Below are 17,859 nucleotides of genomic sequence, written 5' to 3'. Positions count from 1 at the left end.
GGCAGCTTGTCTCCTAGACAGGTAAAACTGGGTTTGGTGTTCCTACTGCCCACTGGTTTTATCTGTTCAGACTGTTTCAAGAAGGGCAACCATAGTAGGTTCTTTCTTTCTCTGATCTCATTTTACTGTCCTGTAAGAGGGGTCCTGTGAGCTGCTTTGCATTGTTTGTGTGAATTAATATGGAATTCATCTTGGAAATTTACCTCATGACTAATATTTGGGATTCTGTTTAAAGAACTTTCTCAGATATCCTGCCCCAGTGATTATTTTGGGAGGGATTAAGGATGACATTGAAGAGGAAGTAGAGGGAGTATTTGAACTTAACGAAAATATTCTACAAACTGCTTACTTTCTTTTTGTTTTTATAGTGTCATTTTACCCCCTTATATCAGAATCTAAGGCCTTGACACAAACATGTAGTGTAACTCATGTTCCCATATATTTCTTATACAGCATGGATCTCTTGCAGAACACATTTTGACATCCTGTTTCTAGGAATCTGAACATAGAAAATACAAAATATGAAGAAGCTACATCTTAAAATGTTTTATAATTCTGAAAACTTGAACATCTAAATGTCTAATAGGGGAATGATCCAGGGAGATGTAGCTTGTTCCCTAAATAAAGTATGTTAAAATTATCTGACAGTACAGAAAAAATGTTGACTGGAAAAGAAGGAGAATTTGTAAATTGCAGTGTAATTACAGCTAATTTTAAAAATGCACTGGAAGAAAGTCTAAAAATTTATCGAATGATAGATGTGTATTAGGTATTTTTCTTAATTTCTGTAGTGTATTTATCACTTTATAACAAAACTGTCCTTTAAAAAGCTGTGTCTTCCTTTCTCTTCCCCTAGTCAAGCCTCCGCATTTCTCCTCCTCTGCCCTTCCTGTCTCTGACAGGGAGTGGTCCCAGAGACCCCTTAAAGATGGGGGTTGGGTCCCGCATGGACCAAGAGCAAGCTGCTCTCACCGCAGTCACACCTTCCCCAACCAGTGCTTCAAAGAGATGGCCAGGAGCTTCCATATGGCCATCCTGGGACCTCCTTGAAGCTCCCAAGGATCCCTTCAGCATAGAGAGAGAGGCCAGGCTGCACCGGCAAGCTGCAGGTAAGTGTGGCTGGGACATGCATGGGCCCTGAGGCCTCATTCTTTGAGCACAGAAGTGACCTTAGTTCACACAGTAGTGAACTGCCTAGAAGAGGGCTTGGTTTCGTGGCGAAGTTTCTAGATCTGCAAAGAACTATCTGTTCTGTGGACAACTTTGAGGCTGAGTGGAAAGAGGCAAGTAATCTGGTACACAGAGCACAGCATAAGTGGCCGGATCTGTATTTCTCACACTTCTGTGGAGACTGGCTGTGTGCTGCTCTTGCTTTTGATTCTTTCATGGGTGGTGTCCTTAAGAAAAGCCCTGGAAATGATGCCTGGAATTTTGTCTCCCTCCTCCTTTTCTAATTCACTGCCTTATCAGACATAGCCCATGCTTAGGGTCTCTGCCCTGAGGCTTTCTAATGGGCCACTCAGGGATACACTGCAGGTGGATAGCCCATTTGTCAATCTCTAAGGTGTGGGATGTCCCAAAATGCAGTGGTCTCTTAGGAATTTCTAAGGTTCTCATTTAAATGATCATACACACTAAGTATTTTTCATCTTATACCACTGCTTGGAAATAAATGAGCTATATATGCTATTGAAATTCTTCGGGGAGATGGTTATCAATCACTGTTCTGCAGTTCTGCAGCTGGTGACTACGTATATGTTAGTTTCTCTGTTCCATTTATTTCCAAATGTGTTAGTTTTTTCACAAACTGGTCCAGATCTCATTCTCCTCTCACAGTGCAGCTGCCTTGGTCACCTCATGGTTTTGGTAGCCCATCCTTGTGCTTTCTCTTGTGCCATTGTTTTGCTGTAAAGTGACATAACCATGGTTGATTGCAACATATTGGGTCTGTCTTTTAGGACTTTCCCTCCATAGCCTTGTCCTGGAAAAAAAAAGGTTTTCATTTCATTGGATCTGCTAAGGAGGAGAATGAGATGGGCAAGAACTAGCCAGTCCCTACCTAGGTCAATTGCTGGTCTAGAAAGGCATAGACTGGGCTGAGATGAGTTTTACAGACTGATATAATTGGTCACCAAAAACAGGCCTCTAGAAATAGGGGCAGGCCAGACAGCAAATAGTTTCAAACCTATAGAGCAGGAAAGATTTTAATGTGATATTTGTGCTTCTCACTGACATAAATAGGAAGCTGAGGGAGGTAGGATCCATTATGCGGTGTTGGCATCAAGGAAGGCCCTCTGTCCAGATGCTATAGGAAAAGCTGTGGCACTTACGGGGCATGATTCTGACTTGAGGAACAGCTGTGATATTCCTGTCTTGTTGAGTTGCTATTAGTGATTTTTACTGGGAGTATCCTTACTTCTGTGATTGATTAAGTTCAAAGCTAAGATAGGAAAACAGTAGTTCCTCATTTGAATATTGAAGAGAAGGCAAGTTTGAACCAGTAGGTCTGTGGGACATCGTATGTGAATTACTCTGTTTGCTTTCAAGTAATTATAAACTCAAACAGTACTATAAGCAGTAACTGAACTGGTTGATGATTAGCATATCAGTTGTGTCTTTGAAAATAGCTTGGGGTGTGATGATTTTTATCCTGTATTTTAGTTTTGTGGTCCTTTTAATTTTACTTGGAACAGAGTGGTTTGGTGAGACGTAAGGTTTCTGATCTTTCGGAATAGTTGATGGATATTCCCCTAGGTAGCCAGGTTAGAACTGTGGCCAGTCTTTTTTTCTGAACTAATTCATACTGAGGAAATGTGGTGACTTTGTTGATCCTCTAACACCTTATTTCTTTCTTTGTCTTCTGCCAAAGCTGTGAACGAAGCCACCTGTACCTGGAGTGGCCAGCTTCCTCCCCGGAACTATAAGAATCCCATCTACTCTTGCAAGGTGTTCTTAGGAGGTGTTCCTTGGGATATTACGGAAGGTGAGCTGCCTCCAGGACCTCCTGGCTCAGAGCTGAAGGTGGAGCCTGTCTTTCAGGAGCATGAACCTTGGTCTCAAGGCCAGAGACTGAACCGTTGTCTCAGTACAGGGTGCTGCAGGAGCAGCTGAGGGCACTTCTAGATTCCCATAGTACTTCTGTGTCTGGTGCTTACACTTGTCACCTGAGACCAGAGGTCAGCATGGAGTTACTTGTCAAAAGAGGTGAACCAGGGGTGGAACAGGTGATCCTGTGCTTGTGCCTTTCCTGGGGAGGACTGGGCCTCAGCTTCTGCTATTCTTATCTCTTTGCAGCTGGATTAGTTAACACCTTCCGTGTTTTTGGTTCTCTGAGTGTGGAGTGGCCTGGTAAGGATGGCAAGCACCCCCGGTGTCCTCCCAAAGGTAATATGCCTAAAGGTAATAAAGACATGGTAGGAGCTTTTTTTTCCCCTCCTTAGTATATAATTGCACCAAAGGGTGCTGGGATGTCACAGCTGCATGCTGGTACCATGGTGGGCACTCCAGACACAGACCTTTCTGTTGTCAGCACTTCCTCTTTGGCCTCTCACATCCCTTTATTTCCCCTGAGCTACTCTTCTGTCTGTCCAAGCTCTCAATCCAGGGAGCTGCCTCTGAACCCCTTTCCTGTGCATTTCCCTTTCAGACCTGAACCCAGCAGTGCCTTCCCACTTAGAATTAGGTGCTGGAAAAGCTTTTCCCTTGCCTGCTTGCTGCTGCCCAGTTGCGTTGTTGCCTGACCTAATTTTTAGATCCCTTTGGAGGTGGCAGGAATGAGGACCAAGCATCTGATTCCTCACTGAAATGAGATCCCTTCCCTGTAGAAAGGAGCAGGTTCTATTTTCACTCATCCCCCACCTTCATTGAACTGAATCAATGATTTAATTAGGCTTTTAAAGCTATACCTGTGTCCCCTGGTAAATTGGCTACAGTCGTGCCATCCTTCCTGGCTTTGCTGATCTGAGCATGCTCTGTGTTCTGGGATAGAGAGCTGTGTGATGGTGGGGTCCTCTGTCCACTTGCCAGGCCCTTCCCCTACCAGTGTGGGAGATGGTATGCATCTCTCTCCCTTAACCTGGGCATATGACATAGCAAGTGCTTTCATTCAGCAAGACTGTTCAGGAGTAGAACAAAAATGTGTCTGGTATGCAAAGCCTCCTCTCTGAGAAGAAACTTCCTGATGAAAACCCAAGCCTGAGGAGTAACCACCTGAGGAATGCTAATGCACTTTTCCCTCTCATTGTGAATAGGGTATGTATATCTGGTCTTTGAACTCGAGAAGTCTGTCCGGGCCTTGCTTCAGGCTTGCTCTCACGACCCACTGAGCCCAGATGGTTTGAGTGAATATTATTTCAAGATGTCCAGCCGAAGGATGCGCTGCAAGGAGGTGAGTCAGAATGATGGCTCTCTGGGTCCAAGTGATTTGCATATTGAGGCACTGGATTTCCTGGTGGGAGTAGACATGAAGGCTACAACCAAAAGGTATTTTTGCTCTGAGGCAAGAAGTCTTCTCCTCTCGTCCCACAATAAATACGAGAGTACTTCTCTATTGCATAAAAAATCCCAACCTTTGAGTCTTACTAGGATGGTTACCAGGTGTGTGTGTATACACACACACTTCTGTGCGTGAAAATCAGACTGTCTCCCAGCCCTTCTTTTTCTAGCCTATGGTTCTGTTTCAAAACTCTTATCTTCAAGATGAAATTTAGAGCAGCAGTTTTCTCTACTTGGACTTAACTGATAAAATCAGCTCTTTCTCTCTAGTCCTGATCTCAGACTGTCTCCCCTCCCCAAATGATGGGTAACTTCTCCTTTGCTCACACCCACTTATGAGTTGCTTCTTCACTCCCAGTTAGGGCTTGATTAGTTACATACTTCTCTCTACGTGCCTCAGACTCCTGCCCCCCCGCTTTGTATCAGCTTAGTTTGTCCTTGGCGTCATGGAGTTACCTCATTTACTTGACTCTGGCTTACTGAATCTGGGTAGAGTTTGGGAATCTCCACTTTAACTGGGCTCCCCAGGTAGTTCTAGTGGAGAGAGTTTGAGAACCATTTGTTTTGAATTCAGCATGGTGTTTTTTAAAAATCTGATTACAGAATACATCATTTTGACACATTGGACTAGATATGTAATATCTCTGAAATCTTCCTAGTATCTCTGGAACATTCACTTCCTAGCTTATAAAATGAGAAACTAAAATTCCTTGTTTATTAAAATTATCAGTGGCTTCCAGAAGTTCAGCAGGGAGGCATAAATAGACATAGCACAAAGGATTTTTAGGGCAGCAAAACTCCACTGTGTGATACTGTATTGGTAGATGAATCTCCTGCACATTTGTCCAAACCCAAGAATGTACAGCCAGCATCAAGAATGAATCCTGATGTAAAGTGTAGACTCTGTGGGGACATATCAGTGAAGGTTCATCAATTTCACATCAGATTTAAATAAACCATCAATAAGTCTTTTATAAGGTATTTGTCTTAGAGATGTTTCATGATACTGTTCACATTCTAAGTGCAAGGGGCAAGTTCATCCTCTGGCTGCCACTGTGACCTACAGCTCTCCTGCTTTCTCTCATTTCTTGTATGAGCTCATTGTATTCCAGGACTTAGTTCACATGCCTTTCTGGCCCCCTGCTTTCACACCTGGTCCCCTGCTTTCACTGCCATATCCATACCACACTTCTCAGCCTCTCTCTTGACACCTTCCCATCTCCCTTCCTGTCTCATCACCTTGCGTCTTTCTTTGATGGCTGGCTATAGGCTGTCCCAGTTCTCTACCTCTCTGACTCCTTTTCCTTTGTGTCACCTCATGTACCCCACTGTAATTATAGTTACTATTTGACTCTCTCTTGTCTCGTTTCCATCTCAGAAACTTACTCTGGGGCTGGGGATGTAGCTCAGCAGTGCAATGCCTGCCTGGCAAGCACAAGGTCCTGAGTTCAATCCCCGGTACCAGAAAAAAAAAAAAAAAAAAGGAAGAAACTCTGTGGCTCTACGCTTAATCTTTAGACCCATATTTGCCTCTCTAGCCTCCCACCCTACCTGATAGCCTCCTTCCTATCCTCCTTTTGGATGCTGTGTAACCCCAAACTCTTCTGTGTGCAAAAGCTTTTCATCTTCCAGTGAAATTGGCTCCCCTAGTAACTTCTGCCAGGTCGTCTTGTCCCCAGGTTTTATAGGTCTACATTACATTAGTCCTGATTCTATCTTGTTTACTCACCATGCCCAGGCCCCAGGCAGTCTGAGTTCTGCAGACTGCTCTTGCAGAATCTCCTTGTTCTTAACTTGTGTTCTTATTTCCAGCAGCCTTGTCCAGGTCTTAATCACCTGTCCTCTGAATTACCATTTTTGGCTCCTTGCTACTTTTTGTCTCAGATCTCTGCCTACTTCAAAACATTTTTAAAAGATGTCCACAGGTGAATCTTCCAGAAACACCTACTGCTCATTTTTTTGTGGCCTCCTCCACCTGCTCTCCCAGGTTTTGTTCTGAATTAAGGAGATTCAAAAGCAAAAGATGTATCAGCTCCTACGTTAGTGTTACTCAGCTCTGCAAGACTTCTGGGATGTCTGTGTGTGACTTCCCACTCTCCTTCTTTCTCAGTGCTCCTGGCACAAAACCTCTGATGCATAGGTTGGGCCAGTAATTATGTCACAAATATCGTAAGCATTCCTACCCCTTCGTTCTTCAGGCCCCAAGCTTTTAATTTCTCTATGAATTCTTTTTTCTTTGTCGAGAATTCATGTGCTCTCTTCATTAGTGTCAGTAGCGCTTGGTTGGAAACACACAGTTGGCAATTATAACAGCGTACTGGGTTCCTAGACATAATAGATTGATACTTTTTTGCTTTCTAGGATGAGTGTTGTTCCACTTACTCTGACCATTTTAGACAGACGAACTTAGTAAATTTCAACTCCTTGGGTTGGGTAGAGTGCCTTACTCTGGATGCTTGGGTGCCTGAGATAGGCGATGGTGGCTTCTCACCCCTGCGTAGGACTCAGAAGCCCCCATGTAGTGTCTCCAGAACACAGGAGCCCCTCTGCCTTCCCCCATTTCCAGGACTGATCCACCTCTGGGGGATTTTCAGGTGCAGGTGATCCCCTGGGTCTTGGCTGACAGCAACTTTGTCCGGAGTCCATCTCAAAGGCTGGATCCCAGTAGGACAGTGTTTGTTGGTGCCCTGCATGGGATGCTTAATGCCGAGGCCCTGGCTGCCATCTTGAACGACCTATTTGGTGGAGTGGTGTATGCTGGGATTGACACAGATAAGCACAAGTATCCCATTGGTAAGTGTCCTATTTTTGTGTGGGAAAGGTTAGTGGCCCCTTGAGAGTAGACCAAGATTGTGGGACTTCCCCTCGAGAGCAGAGAGAGAGGTCTGCAGATGAGCAGATACCAGCAGCATAGCATCTTTCCTAGACAAGTCACCAGTAATGGCCCCCCTGCACCTAGCCTTCTATCCCTGCCTCCTAGGCAGGGGAAAAATAAGTGATTGGAGCCTATAGGAGGTGATTGATGAGAATGAGGCAGGAACTTTGTTGGAAGCTCAACATTTACACTTTGGGACAGATCATTCATTCATTCATTTATTTGAGACAGGGTCTCCCAAAGTTCAGGCTAGCCTTGAGCTCACTATGTAGCCCAGGCTGGCCTTGTGGCTGTCCTGCCTCAGCTTCCCAAAAGAATGCTGGGATTTCAGGCGTGCAGCACCATGCCCAGCTTCCAGTTTCCTTTATTGAAGGTTCTTGAAAAGCTCTGGTGTGCCCTAGGCTCAGACCAGGTCAGATCAGAGGAGGACTTTCTGGGTGACTCGGGGAGCAAACAGTGCAGTCATGGCCTGTGCTATCCCAGCTCAGGAGGGGTCTGTGGGCTGATGGCTGGGTGTCAGCCCCCTTGAGAAAGGTCAGTTCCATAGTCGTGGCAAAATCTCCATGGTGGTGTGGTTTGGAGGTGGAGCCTGGACTGTCCAATCACGATGTGGCTAACCCACCTCCCCAGATGCTTAGTCTGCCCACCCACAGTGCATCTGGTCAGGAAGGAGCACTGTGTGCTCATCAGTGCTGCATGGCAGACTGAGAACAAGGACTTCAGAGGCTGCAGGGCGGAGGCGGCATTTAGCAGGACAGTGCTTCTTTCAGCTCTCCTGCTGGATCTTCAAGGTTCCTCCAGGCCAGGAGGAGCTTGACTTCTGGGCCTGCTCTTCAGAGATGAGTTCTGTTGGCCTCTTAGTTTCCACTTTCAGCCCTTTGCCCTTACCTATGCATCTCCTTACACCAGAGGAGTCCATTCCCTTCTCCTTTCCTGAATGGTTTGTGCCAACATGTTCTGGAACTCCAGTGTCCAGTACAGTAGCCATCAGCTAAATATAGCTGTAAGTGCTTGAAATAGGGCTGTTACGTGTTACAATGATATTTTGGAACCCTGGCATTAAATAAAATGTATAATTTAAATTAATTCAACCACTTCCTTTTTATTTTGATGTGGCCACTGCCAAATTAAAAATTATGTAAGTAGCTTACTTTATATTTCTGTTGGACAGCACTGGTGTAGAAACAGGGTTTTGGAGTGTTGAAGAGTGGCATTCGAGAGAATTTGTCTAGAAGGTAACTTCTGGTCTTTTTGTTCTAGGATCTGGCCGAGTTACTTTCAATAATCAACGTAGTTACCTGAAAGCAGTCAGTGCTGCTTTTGTGGAGATCAAAACTACCAAGTTCACCAAGAAGGTGAGTGAGTTGGTTTGTGCCCTTACTCTGGGGTATCTGAGAGGGGCTTGTGCCAGTAGCTAGCCAGGGACCACCAAGGGACTAGGAAAGTGAGCCAGCTAACAAGAGGTTAGGGTTTGAGGTGGCCTGGTCTTCATGGGCTCCAGAGGAAGGGAGCTGGGACTGGTGAGCATCCCGGGTGATGGAGGTGTGAGTTCCTCACTGTTGTGTTTGTCTGCCTTAGTGAGTTCCGTGATGTGCCACCTCACCCAGTTCCTCCACTCACTCGCCTGCAGCTAGCTGATAGAGGGATGGGGGATCCTTTGCTGAGATGAGTAGGCAGGAAGGTGTGTGGTTGCCTGCAGCCTGGAGGCAGCCAGCCTGGCTCTGTGTGGTATGAGTCTGTTCTCTAGGATCCCTGTCTATACTCTGCCCATAATTTTCACTAGCCTCCTTACTGTGTGTAGCTCAGTTGTGTGCCCTTGCTACCCATCTGGCCACTCCATCCTCTTCTGTTGCTTTTCTGCAGGTTCAGATCGACCCCTACCTAGAAGATTCTCTGTGTCACATCTGCAGTTCTCAGCCTGGCCCCTTCTTCTGTCGAGATCAGGTGAGTTCCCTGGCCACTGGGTATGTCTGTGAAACCCCCACTTCAATGAACAGTTCTTGGGTCCTTTGTGTGTGTGGTGCTGAGGCTTAAACCCAGGACCTCACAGGTGCTAGGAGGCACTGCATCACTGAGGTATGTTCCCTTCCCCTTCAAATAAGAATTCTTAAGCCATGTTTATGTCATTGAGTATTGAAGTTCTTGTTGTTGTTTTTTGAGACGCAATTTCTCTGTAGTTTGGGCTAGCCTTGAGTTTGCAGTGATCCTCCTGCCTCAGCCTCCTGAGTGCTAGGATTATAGACATGTGCTGCCACACCTGGCCCTGAATGTTGGAGTTCTCAGGGGTGCCTTAGGAGCAGAGGAGGAGGCAGCAGTCAAGAGTCACACCATAGTCAGCTTGACCCAGAAATCTTGAGGAAGCTGAATCAAGTCTTGGTAACTTGGTCTTATTGCTCCTGGGTGGTGGCACTGTGGCTGAGTAATGGGGTCATCAGTACCTGTGAGCCAGGCATTGCTGCTGTAGCTCTGAGGCCTTCTTGGATGTTTTATTCCCAGCTCCAGGACTCCCTCTGAGCTTCTAGACTGCTTTAATATTTGTACCTGGGCTGTACCCTGGCCGTTGTGTCTCCATCTTCAGCAGGATGAGCATGAAGTGCTTCTATAACATCCAGAGAATGAAGTTGTATATGTGGGTCTGGAGCGTAGTATGAAAGTTGTCAGAAAGGCAGAGAGGAGCATGGTGGCTTTCTATGGGACATGCCTGGTAGGGGTACATGGATGGACTTGGGTGTTAGGTTGTGCTTCTCAAACTCATCACTTGAGGGTCTTGTGAAGTGCACATTCTGATTCTTTGGGGTGCATAGTGAGATTCCTTGTTTCTAACAGGTTTCCAAGTGGCGTTCTTGTGGCTGGTTAGAGGACAAGTCCAGGGGAAGTCTGGGGCCTCTTAGGACACTAGCAGCTTATCCATGCTTACATAATTGTTCTGCAATGATGCTGATACTCATTTGGAATCTCTGGGTAGATGGTGGTCATATTCAGGCTCCTGAGTTGAGTGGGAAGTTGGGATAGTTAAGTAAAGCCTGAAACCAAGTATCCTGATCAGCCTCTCCTGGCGGGCTGCTGTGGGTCAGTATCTTTTACAGGTGATCCATGTTTCAGGTAGTTGCTCAGCAGTTAGTGACTTGCCTGAGCTAGCTATCTAGAAAGAGAGGGTGCTGAGGCTCAAACCCAGTCACCTTTCCTTACTTGCTGGGAAGAGGAACCATGTTCCCTGGTGTTGGAATCTGTAGCTATTTCTTCAGGCATTCTTGCGTATTAGCAGCTGTGTGATAAACAACCATTCTGTAAGAGGCGAGAGGGGCAGAGGGATAGGCGAGCACTACAGTGGTGAGAGGGGATGAGGGAAGCTGCCCAGGCTCTGCACACTGAGAGCTTAACATATTCCCATGAGGGCACTCACAGAAACAACACTATGAACTTGCCATGGTTGGTCAGGCCTTGGGCCTAAGGGCTCTGAGGCACTATGTGTTCGAGCCCCACAGGTGCTAATGAGAGTAAGCTGCCTGTGCCCCAGCCCCTGTGCTTGGTGCATATACACATCCATGGCTTTCCTTTTCTGTCCTTCCGACCCAGGTCTGCTTCAAGTACTTCTGCCGGAGCTGCTGGCACTGGCGGCACAGCATGGAAGGCCTGCGCCACCACAGCCCCCTGATGCGGAACCAGAAGAACCGAGATTCCAGCTAGAAGAGCAGGCAGTGTGCCAAGTGGCTGGTGGCGCCCAAGGCTGTCAGGTCAGGCAGCAGCCTGCATCGCTACCCTGCCATTGGCGACCAGGGAGCTGGCTTCCCGAGGACAAGGGAAAATCATAGTCACCTTTGCACTTGCTGAGTCTGTCTTTGTTTCTGCACTAATTAATGCACAATGAGTTTTGTCGGGTTTTGTTTTCAGGGGGTGTGCCAGGGCAAGGACCCTGTGGTTCTCTCACCCTCCAAGCAACTCTGTAGTTTTCCCAGATTTTAGTTCCTCATTTTGCAGATGAAAAGCAAAAAAAAGAACTATGTGTCCAGGAGGTATTGACATGGATGCCTACATCTAGGTTTATTTATTAAAGCGCTTTTTTACATTCCTTGCAATACTGATGGTGATGATGTGCAGGTCTCATTGGTTTCATTCTTGCAGTTGCCATACAGTGCCTTTCCATTTATTTAACCCCCACCTGAACGGCATAAACTGAGTGTTCAGCTGGTGTTTTTTACTGTAAACAACAAGGAGACTTTGCTCTTCATTTAAACCAAAATCATATTTCATATTTTACGCTCGAGGGTTTTTACCGGTTCCTTTTTACACTCCTTAAAACAGTTTTTAAGTCGTTTGGAACAAGAGATTTTTTTTCTTTCCTGGCAGCTTTTAACATTATAGCAAATTTGTGTCTGGGGGACTGCTGGTCACTGTTTCTCACAGTTGCGAATCAAAGCATTTGCAACCAAGAAAAAAATTTTGTTTTATTTGAAACTAGACTGGAAAAAGAAGTTTGAGCGGCTGCTCTATATAGTTTTAAATGGTTTATTGCACCTTCTTAAGTTGCACTTATGTGGGTGGGAGGGTTGATAGAGGTTTTTAATCACAAAGTCACAAGACTTTTTTCTTTTGTAACTGAGCTTAAAAAAAAAGGGCTGCTTTTTTGGTGGGGGCAGATGAAGGCTCACAGGAGCCCTTTCTCTTAGAGGGGCAAGTACCCTTCCTTACATCTTTCATTTGAGGAATGTATGAATCAACAGTTGCGGTTGACTGAAATGCTACTGGAATTTGAAAACTTGACTTTTCTTTCCTTATATTTTTTTAAATACTACTTGCCCCTCTTAGGGAAGCTGTGTGCCAAAGAACCAGTGTCATAACCCCCCCTCCTCCCTCCTGCTGAGCTGATGTTGCATTGTTGCATATCCCAGCTACTCTGTGGGTTTTGTGAAGCTGTGTGTGAAGTCTCTACCTCATTGTAGTATATGCAGGCAAGACTGCACTCTCCTACAGATGTGTGGAGTAAGCTGTGGTGTAGTTTTTTCGGCACATAATAAACACGTTGCAACAGAGTTGTTTTGTCTGTGTGTCTTGAGGTGGGCAAGGGGGCAGTGGGGTGTCAAAATACCAAAGAAAAACCCTTGTTCTTGGATATTCTCTGATGGGATGACAGCAGGACCATGTGGGAGATCTGGCCTGTGAGTTCTTGGTCACTTCCAAGGCTAGATGGAGTTTGCAGATACCTGGCTTCGAAGTGGGCAGGAGCTTCCAACCCACAGATCACAGGCCCCTGTGTTTAGCTTCTTGGGGCCCCACAGTACCAGAGTTTGGAGCATGGATGAGTGGGCCTGGCTGGAGGGACAGGACCTCCCGTGCTGGTAACAGAACGGCCTGGGTAGCTTCAGAAAGGCCTGATTTGGTCATGGGTGTGGCGGGCCAGAAGAGCGACTTCCCGCTGGGAGCGCACAGGTGCCCTGAGACTTCATTTGTTCACTTGAGTGTCCGGGCACCGGGAGGACCTGAACAACCACACTTCCAGCCGCGGAGCTCGCCTCCGGTGGAGAGCGGACAAGTTGATAAGGGGACGTTCTAAGCCGACACCGGAAGAAACGAAAACCTCTTCTGGCGCAACCGTGTAGCCCGCAGGTCTGAAGTGACAAGTCGCCCACAGGCCGGGTGCGGAGGCCCCTTGCGGGTGCGTCCCCCACATCCACAGCCTGCCTTGCCTCGCCTCCCCGGGCTCTCGGGGCGTCCCCTCGGCTCCCTAACAAGCGTGGAAACGACAAAGTCCTAGGGCGGACCCCCGCAGGGGGAAGCACTTGGTGGACGCCACGCCCATCTCGCTGGCCCCGTTTCTTGTCCCGCCCGCCGCCGCTCCCGCCCCGCCTAGCCAGGGGCCGCTGTGGCGCTCGCGGGCTCGGCGCCGGCTGGCGGAAGCGCCTCTCTGGCCGGCGCATTATAGGCCTCGTTTGTGCTTCCTGTTTCCTCTTTCCTTGGGACCCGCCAACATGGTAGGTCTTTTAGCTCTTGGGGTGTGTTACCTTCAATCGTCCTCCATCTGCGGCTTCTGGCCCGCTAGGGAAGCTCTGAGTTCCAGGGGCGCGGACCCCGGCAGGCTGGGACCGCCCAGCTTGGCCCGGGGCTGTGCTCTCCCAACCCCTGGCCCGGCCCAAGACTGCCTTCTCCCCGGCCGCCAGGTAGACTCGGTGACCCTGTCTTCTCCCTGCGCAGGGCCGTGTTCGAACCAAGACAGTGAAGAAGGCGGCCCGGGTCATCATTGAGAAGTACTACACGCGCCTGGGCAATGACTTCCACACCAACAAGCGTGTGTGTGAGGAGATCGCCATCATCCCCAGCAAGAAGCTCCGTAACAAGATAGCAGGGTGAGTGGGCTAATGCGGTCTGAGTCCACGCCCGCCAGTAGCTCGCCGGAATGGCCTTAGGCAGCTGTCTCGCCGGCGGTGCTACCGGGTCGAAGAGGCCAAAGTCGGATCTCCGGCCTTAAAGCTTGCCTCCTCCCTGTCAGCTTTAATACCTGTTTCATCACCATTGCTCCAAAAACTACTAGAAGTATATTGTAGAAGACTAGTAAGTGTACGGTGAGGCCAACATAGTAAATGCTAAATTATGTGGCTTGGGGGCCTGTGTGGTGGCGCACGCCTGTGATCCCAGCGTTCAGGAGACTGAGGCAGGAGGATCGCCAGTAGTTGGAGCCCAGCTTGGACTACATAGTTCAGGAGCAGCCTAAACTACATAGACCCTGTTCAAAAAAAAAAAATTGTGCCCGTTGTGTGGAGGCTTTGGTAAGCTTGAAGGAGAGTTTGAGTAATGTTGAGAGAAACCAGAGGGATGAGAATGTGCAGGTAAACAAAGGTTCTCTGTATGCTGCTTTCTGTTATGGTGACCCTCCCTTTAAACTAGAAAAGAACTAAAATTGGCATTGATGGGTCCAAGTGTTCTGGGTACCAGTGGGAGTTGACTGTGCCTTCTCACTGCTTTCCTTGGGCATATGTACCTGTAGCTATGTCACACATCTGATGAAGCGGATTCAGAGAGGCCCTGTGAGGGGTATCTCCATCAAGCTTCAGGAGGAGGAGAGAGAAAGGAGAGATAATTATGTCCCTGAGGTAAACTTTCTGGGTCTTTGGCTTCCAAAAGGGTTTGAGCTGTGTCTGGGAAGGGCTCTCAAATCTCCCGCTGTCGGTCCTTTAAATCTGCCTATTTGTTAGCCTTTTGTTCTGTTATTTTTGTTGTTGTTTTTCTCTTTTGGAGAAGGGGTACCAGGGGTCGAACTCAGGACCTTGCCGCTTGTGAGGCAGGTGCAGTGCTACTGAGCTAAACCCCCGGCCCTTGTTCTGGTTTTATTACCTGCCCCAACAGTATTTCTGAAGTGTAAACCCAGTCTTGGGCTTTCTGGATACTGAGTAGGAAGGCAAAGCTACAGCTCCTAGGGTCTGGTGTCACTGTAACAGACCTGCTGTTGCTCACCTTGTGTGATCCTAAACCCCTGGGGAAATATGGATAAAAAGCCAGAATTCATAGTTCATGTTTCACACCTACCTTCTAGGTTTCAGCCTTGGATCAGGAGATCATTGAAGTGGATCCTGACACTAAGGAAATGCTGAAGCTTTTGGTGAGTGCTGGATTTACTGTTTAAGATTCCTCCGTGGTTATCGCTGATAATAGTTATCACTAACATCAAGGCCAAGGCTGCTCAGATGCTAAAGGGCAGAGCTGGGAATCTCATCTACACTGCTAACCGCTTAACCACACTGCTTTTAAAATGAGACTGGGTAGTTATTGAAGGTTATGTGCAGTGAGATTATGTGGCTGCTTCTGTGGTATCGAGGACACCCGTTCTATCCTGGTTCCTTCGATTACTTTGGCTGCTTCCTCACATGTCCTGTCTGTTGCAGCCCTGGCTGTCCTCTGCCTGGTTTCCTGGGCGAATTGGTGCCTGTGGTCTCAGTCCAGATCCACGCCAGGCACCATGTTCAGGTGGTTCACAGCTTTAGTGGAGTCTGAGGATGAGTTGGTCCAGTGGCTCTTCTTCCTTTGATGTGGTAAAAGTAACATGAGCTTCAAAGTCCAGCATGTTGATAATTTGAGCTATTTTATTAAGTTTAAAAAGATAAAGAACAAAATGAACTCCCATGAACCTATCTCCCAGCCTAACAGTACAGCTAAACGTTGCTAAGGATTTTTTTTTTTCCTGAAATAACCCCTGTTGTGAATGCAGCTTGTGTGTTGTTGGTTGGTTGGTTGGATTTTTGTGGTACTGAGGGAATTCGGGACCTCTCACATACTAGGCAAACACTGCACCACTGGGCTACATCCCTGGCCTTTTAAAATTTTTGTTTTGAGGTAAGGTCTCACTAAGACAGTCTGTAGTTGGTCTACCCTCCCAGTGCTGGTCCCTTCACAGGTGTTGATTGGATTAGTGATCCCTGTGGCTGGTGCTGGAAAGGAGGTAGGGCCCTCTATACAGACACTCAGTACCCATGGGGAGTTTGTTCAGAGTCTCCCAACCCCCATTACCAGTATCCTAGATCAGTGATGGCAAAGCTATGGCACGCGTGTTAACAGTGGTTTGTTCTTTTGTTGTTGTAGTGGTGGGTTTTTTTGGTGTGTTTTTGAGATGAAAGATGTGAAAGTATGAGTTGTGTTTTGTAAACTAAAAACCTCAGACTCCAGATTTAGTTGCAGTGTTGACACTTGGGATAAATAAATGGGTTTGGGGTTGCATTTTGGCACTTTAAAATGGTTTGCCACCATGGCCCTAGATGCTCACTTTGCATGATTTTCGTCCTCCCATGCTTTAAGTTAGATTGTGTTTAATACAGGGTAAATGCTACATCAGTTTTTAGACTATTGTTTATAGTGATCAAATACTCTGCATGTTTAGTATAGCTGCAGTTTTTTTCTGAATGTTTTAAGCCCATTGTTGGTTGAGTCCATGGATATGGTGGCCCGGGGGTAATTCTCAGAGGAAATGGGTTTTGTCATTTGGCAGGTGGATACAGTTTTGTTTTTTTTTTCCAGACAAGGTCTCACTGTAGTTTAGGCTGGGCTTGATCTTTGGGGGGGGCAGGGGCTTGATCTTGAAGTGATCTCCTGGCTCAGCCTCCTATGTGCTAGGGTTACAGGCAAGTGCCATCAAGCCTGGCCTGAGTAAAACTTCCCGATGGCAGAGCTTAGACATCTGCTAGCTGGCATCTCAAGGGTCAAGGCAAGAGATGCTGTCGTACCTCCTACAAAGCCCGAGATGCCCCCTGTAACAGCATATCCATCCCAGCACTCTGGGAGGCCATGCTAGGAGGATCCCAAGTTTCTAGCCCAGCATGGGTGACTTGGTGAGATTGTGTGTCAGAATTAGTGTGAAGGCTCTGGGTTCATCCCCAGCGCTGCTTGAAAGGGTACTGTGGAGCCCACTCTGTGACTGTTCTTTTCCAGGACTTCGGCAGCCTCTCCAACCTGCAGGTCACGCAGCCTACTGTCGGGATGAATTTCAAAACGCCACGTGGAGCCGTCTGAATGTTTCTGCTGTGCTGTAATTTTCAATAAATTCAGGCCAACATCTTTCCCTGTGTTGTTGATATGGGTGTGGGTAGGGGTGGGGAGCAGTGGGATCCCATGGTCTGTGAGGACTGGGTTCAGCTGCTTTCAGTAAGAGAAGGGGCTTGGCTGGATCCCTCACTCAGCGCAGTCCTGGGCCTGTGTCACAGACCTGGCACAACCTTTTGGGAGGTTCTGAAGAGGGCAGGCCTGGGTGTGAGCTGCGTGATCCCATGCGCGGAGCTGGGTTCATATCCTTTGTGGAGCCTGGGTTGGTGTTTTGTCACAGCACTGGGGAATCAAACCCATGGGTGCTCTGCTACTTAGCTACATTCCCAGCCCCATTTTTGGAGATGGAGTCTCTGAATTGCTGAGGCAGGACTTGAACTTGTGGTCTTCGTTCCTCAGCCTCCCAAAGTGCTGGAAGTACAGGTGTGCACCATCATGCCTGGCTCTTTCTGGTGGGGGACAGGATCTCAGAAATAGCCCAGCTGGCCTCAAACTTGTGGTCACCCTGCCATAACTTGAATACTGGGATTACCTTTGTGTGCCACCCCCCACCCCCACCCCCTCACCCCCCCCAGCTACCAGACACAGGTTCCCCGGGTAGGGAGAGGGTTTGGGAGGCCCAAGCCTGGGAACAGCTGCCCCTCAGGAGTTGCTGGGACTGGACTCGACCCACTCCCAGGCGGCAGATGCTGCACCTGAGCAGAGAGAGGTCTGGATCCCAACATACTGAGCTCCAGCTCTCCATGCATAGTGAATATTTTACAAGTATCTTGTAGCATTATTTATTTTTTTGTACCAAGGATTGAATTTGGGACCTTGTGCTTGGTAGGCAGGTGTGGTACCGCTGAGCTAACCAGCCCATTGTAGCATAATTGTGGTAGAATTTTAGAAAAGTTGGAACGATGCGTGCAAGTCTCCCCCCATATTTACCAGTTGCTCACATTTTGCCCATTAATACCATGTTCCTA

General features: G+C 47.6%; 2 protein-coding genes across 18 annotated transcripts in view; both read left to right on the top strand.

Annotated features, from left to right (window-relative positions):
* Positions 1-12,399, top strand: part of Cpeb1 (cytoplasmic polyadenylation element binding protein 1) — an 82,467-nt gene extending 70,068 nt beyond the window's left edge. For 10 of the 17 annotated variants that reach the window (XM_013075138.3, XM_087188524.1, XM_021264870.2 and 7 more), the window contains 8 exons: positions 857-1,109; positions 2,870-2,983; positions 3,295-3,399; positions 4,251-4,387; positions 7,089-7,287; positions 8,630-8,724; positions 9,233-9,313; positions 10,946-12,399. In XM_013075138.3, the coding sequence (XP_012930592.1) occupies positions 857-1,109; positions 2,870-2,983; positions 3,295-3,399; positions 4,251-4,387; positions 7,089-7,287; positions 8,630-8,724; positions 9,233-9,313; positions 10,946-11,056 (1,095 nt within the window). In that variant the 3' untranslated portion in view covers positions 11,057-12,399. The remainder of the gene's footprint in view (positions 1-856; positions 1,110-2,869; positions 2,984-3,294; positions 3,400-4,250; positions 4,388-7,088; positions 7,288-8,629; positions 8,725-9,232; positions 9,314-10,945) is intronic. The other 7 variants (XM_087188526.1, XM_087188528.1, XM_087188527.1 and 4 more) reach the window with 1 other exon arrangement.
* Positions 12,400-13,105: 706 nt separating this feature from the next.
* On the top strand, positions 13,106-16,907 carry Rps17 (ribosomal protein S17). The gene is made up of 5 exons (XM_004852847.3): positions 13,106-13,338; positions 13,559-13,710; positions 14,349-14,454; positions 14,895-14,960; positions 16,781-16,907. The coding sequence occupies exons 1-5, from the start codon at positions 13,336-13,338 to the stop codon at positions 16,859-16,861; spliced, it is 408 nt and encodes a 135-aa protein (XP_004852904.1). The 5' UTR covers positions 13,106-13,335; the 3' UTR covers positions 16,862-16,907.
* The last annotated feature ends 952 nt before the right edge of the window (positions 16,908-17,859 follow it).

Source organism: Heterocephalus glaber, unplaced genomic scaffold (genome assembly GCF_053883595.1).
Source record: "Heterocephalus glaber isolate CG9 unplaced genomic scaffold, H.glaber_assembly_v1.0 deba00001531, whole genome shotgun sequence".
NCBI lineage: Eukaryota > Metazoa > Chordata > Mammalia > Rodentia > Bathyergidae > Heterocephalus > Heterocephalus glaber.
This window is presented reverse-complemented; position numbering and strand designations above follow the sequence as displayed.

Bases quoted from the DNA above. Each gene is read 5' to 3' on its own strand.
- Rps17 (XM_004852847.3), top strand. The intron at 13,711-14,348 runs GTGAGTGGGCTA...ATGTACCTGTAG, and splicing joins CTCCGTAACAAGATAGCAGG to CTATGTCACACATCTGATGA. The intron at 14,455-14,894 runs GTAAACTTTCTG...CCTACCTTCTAG, and splicing joins GAGATAATTATGTCCCTGAG to GTTTCAGCCTTGGATCAGGA.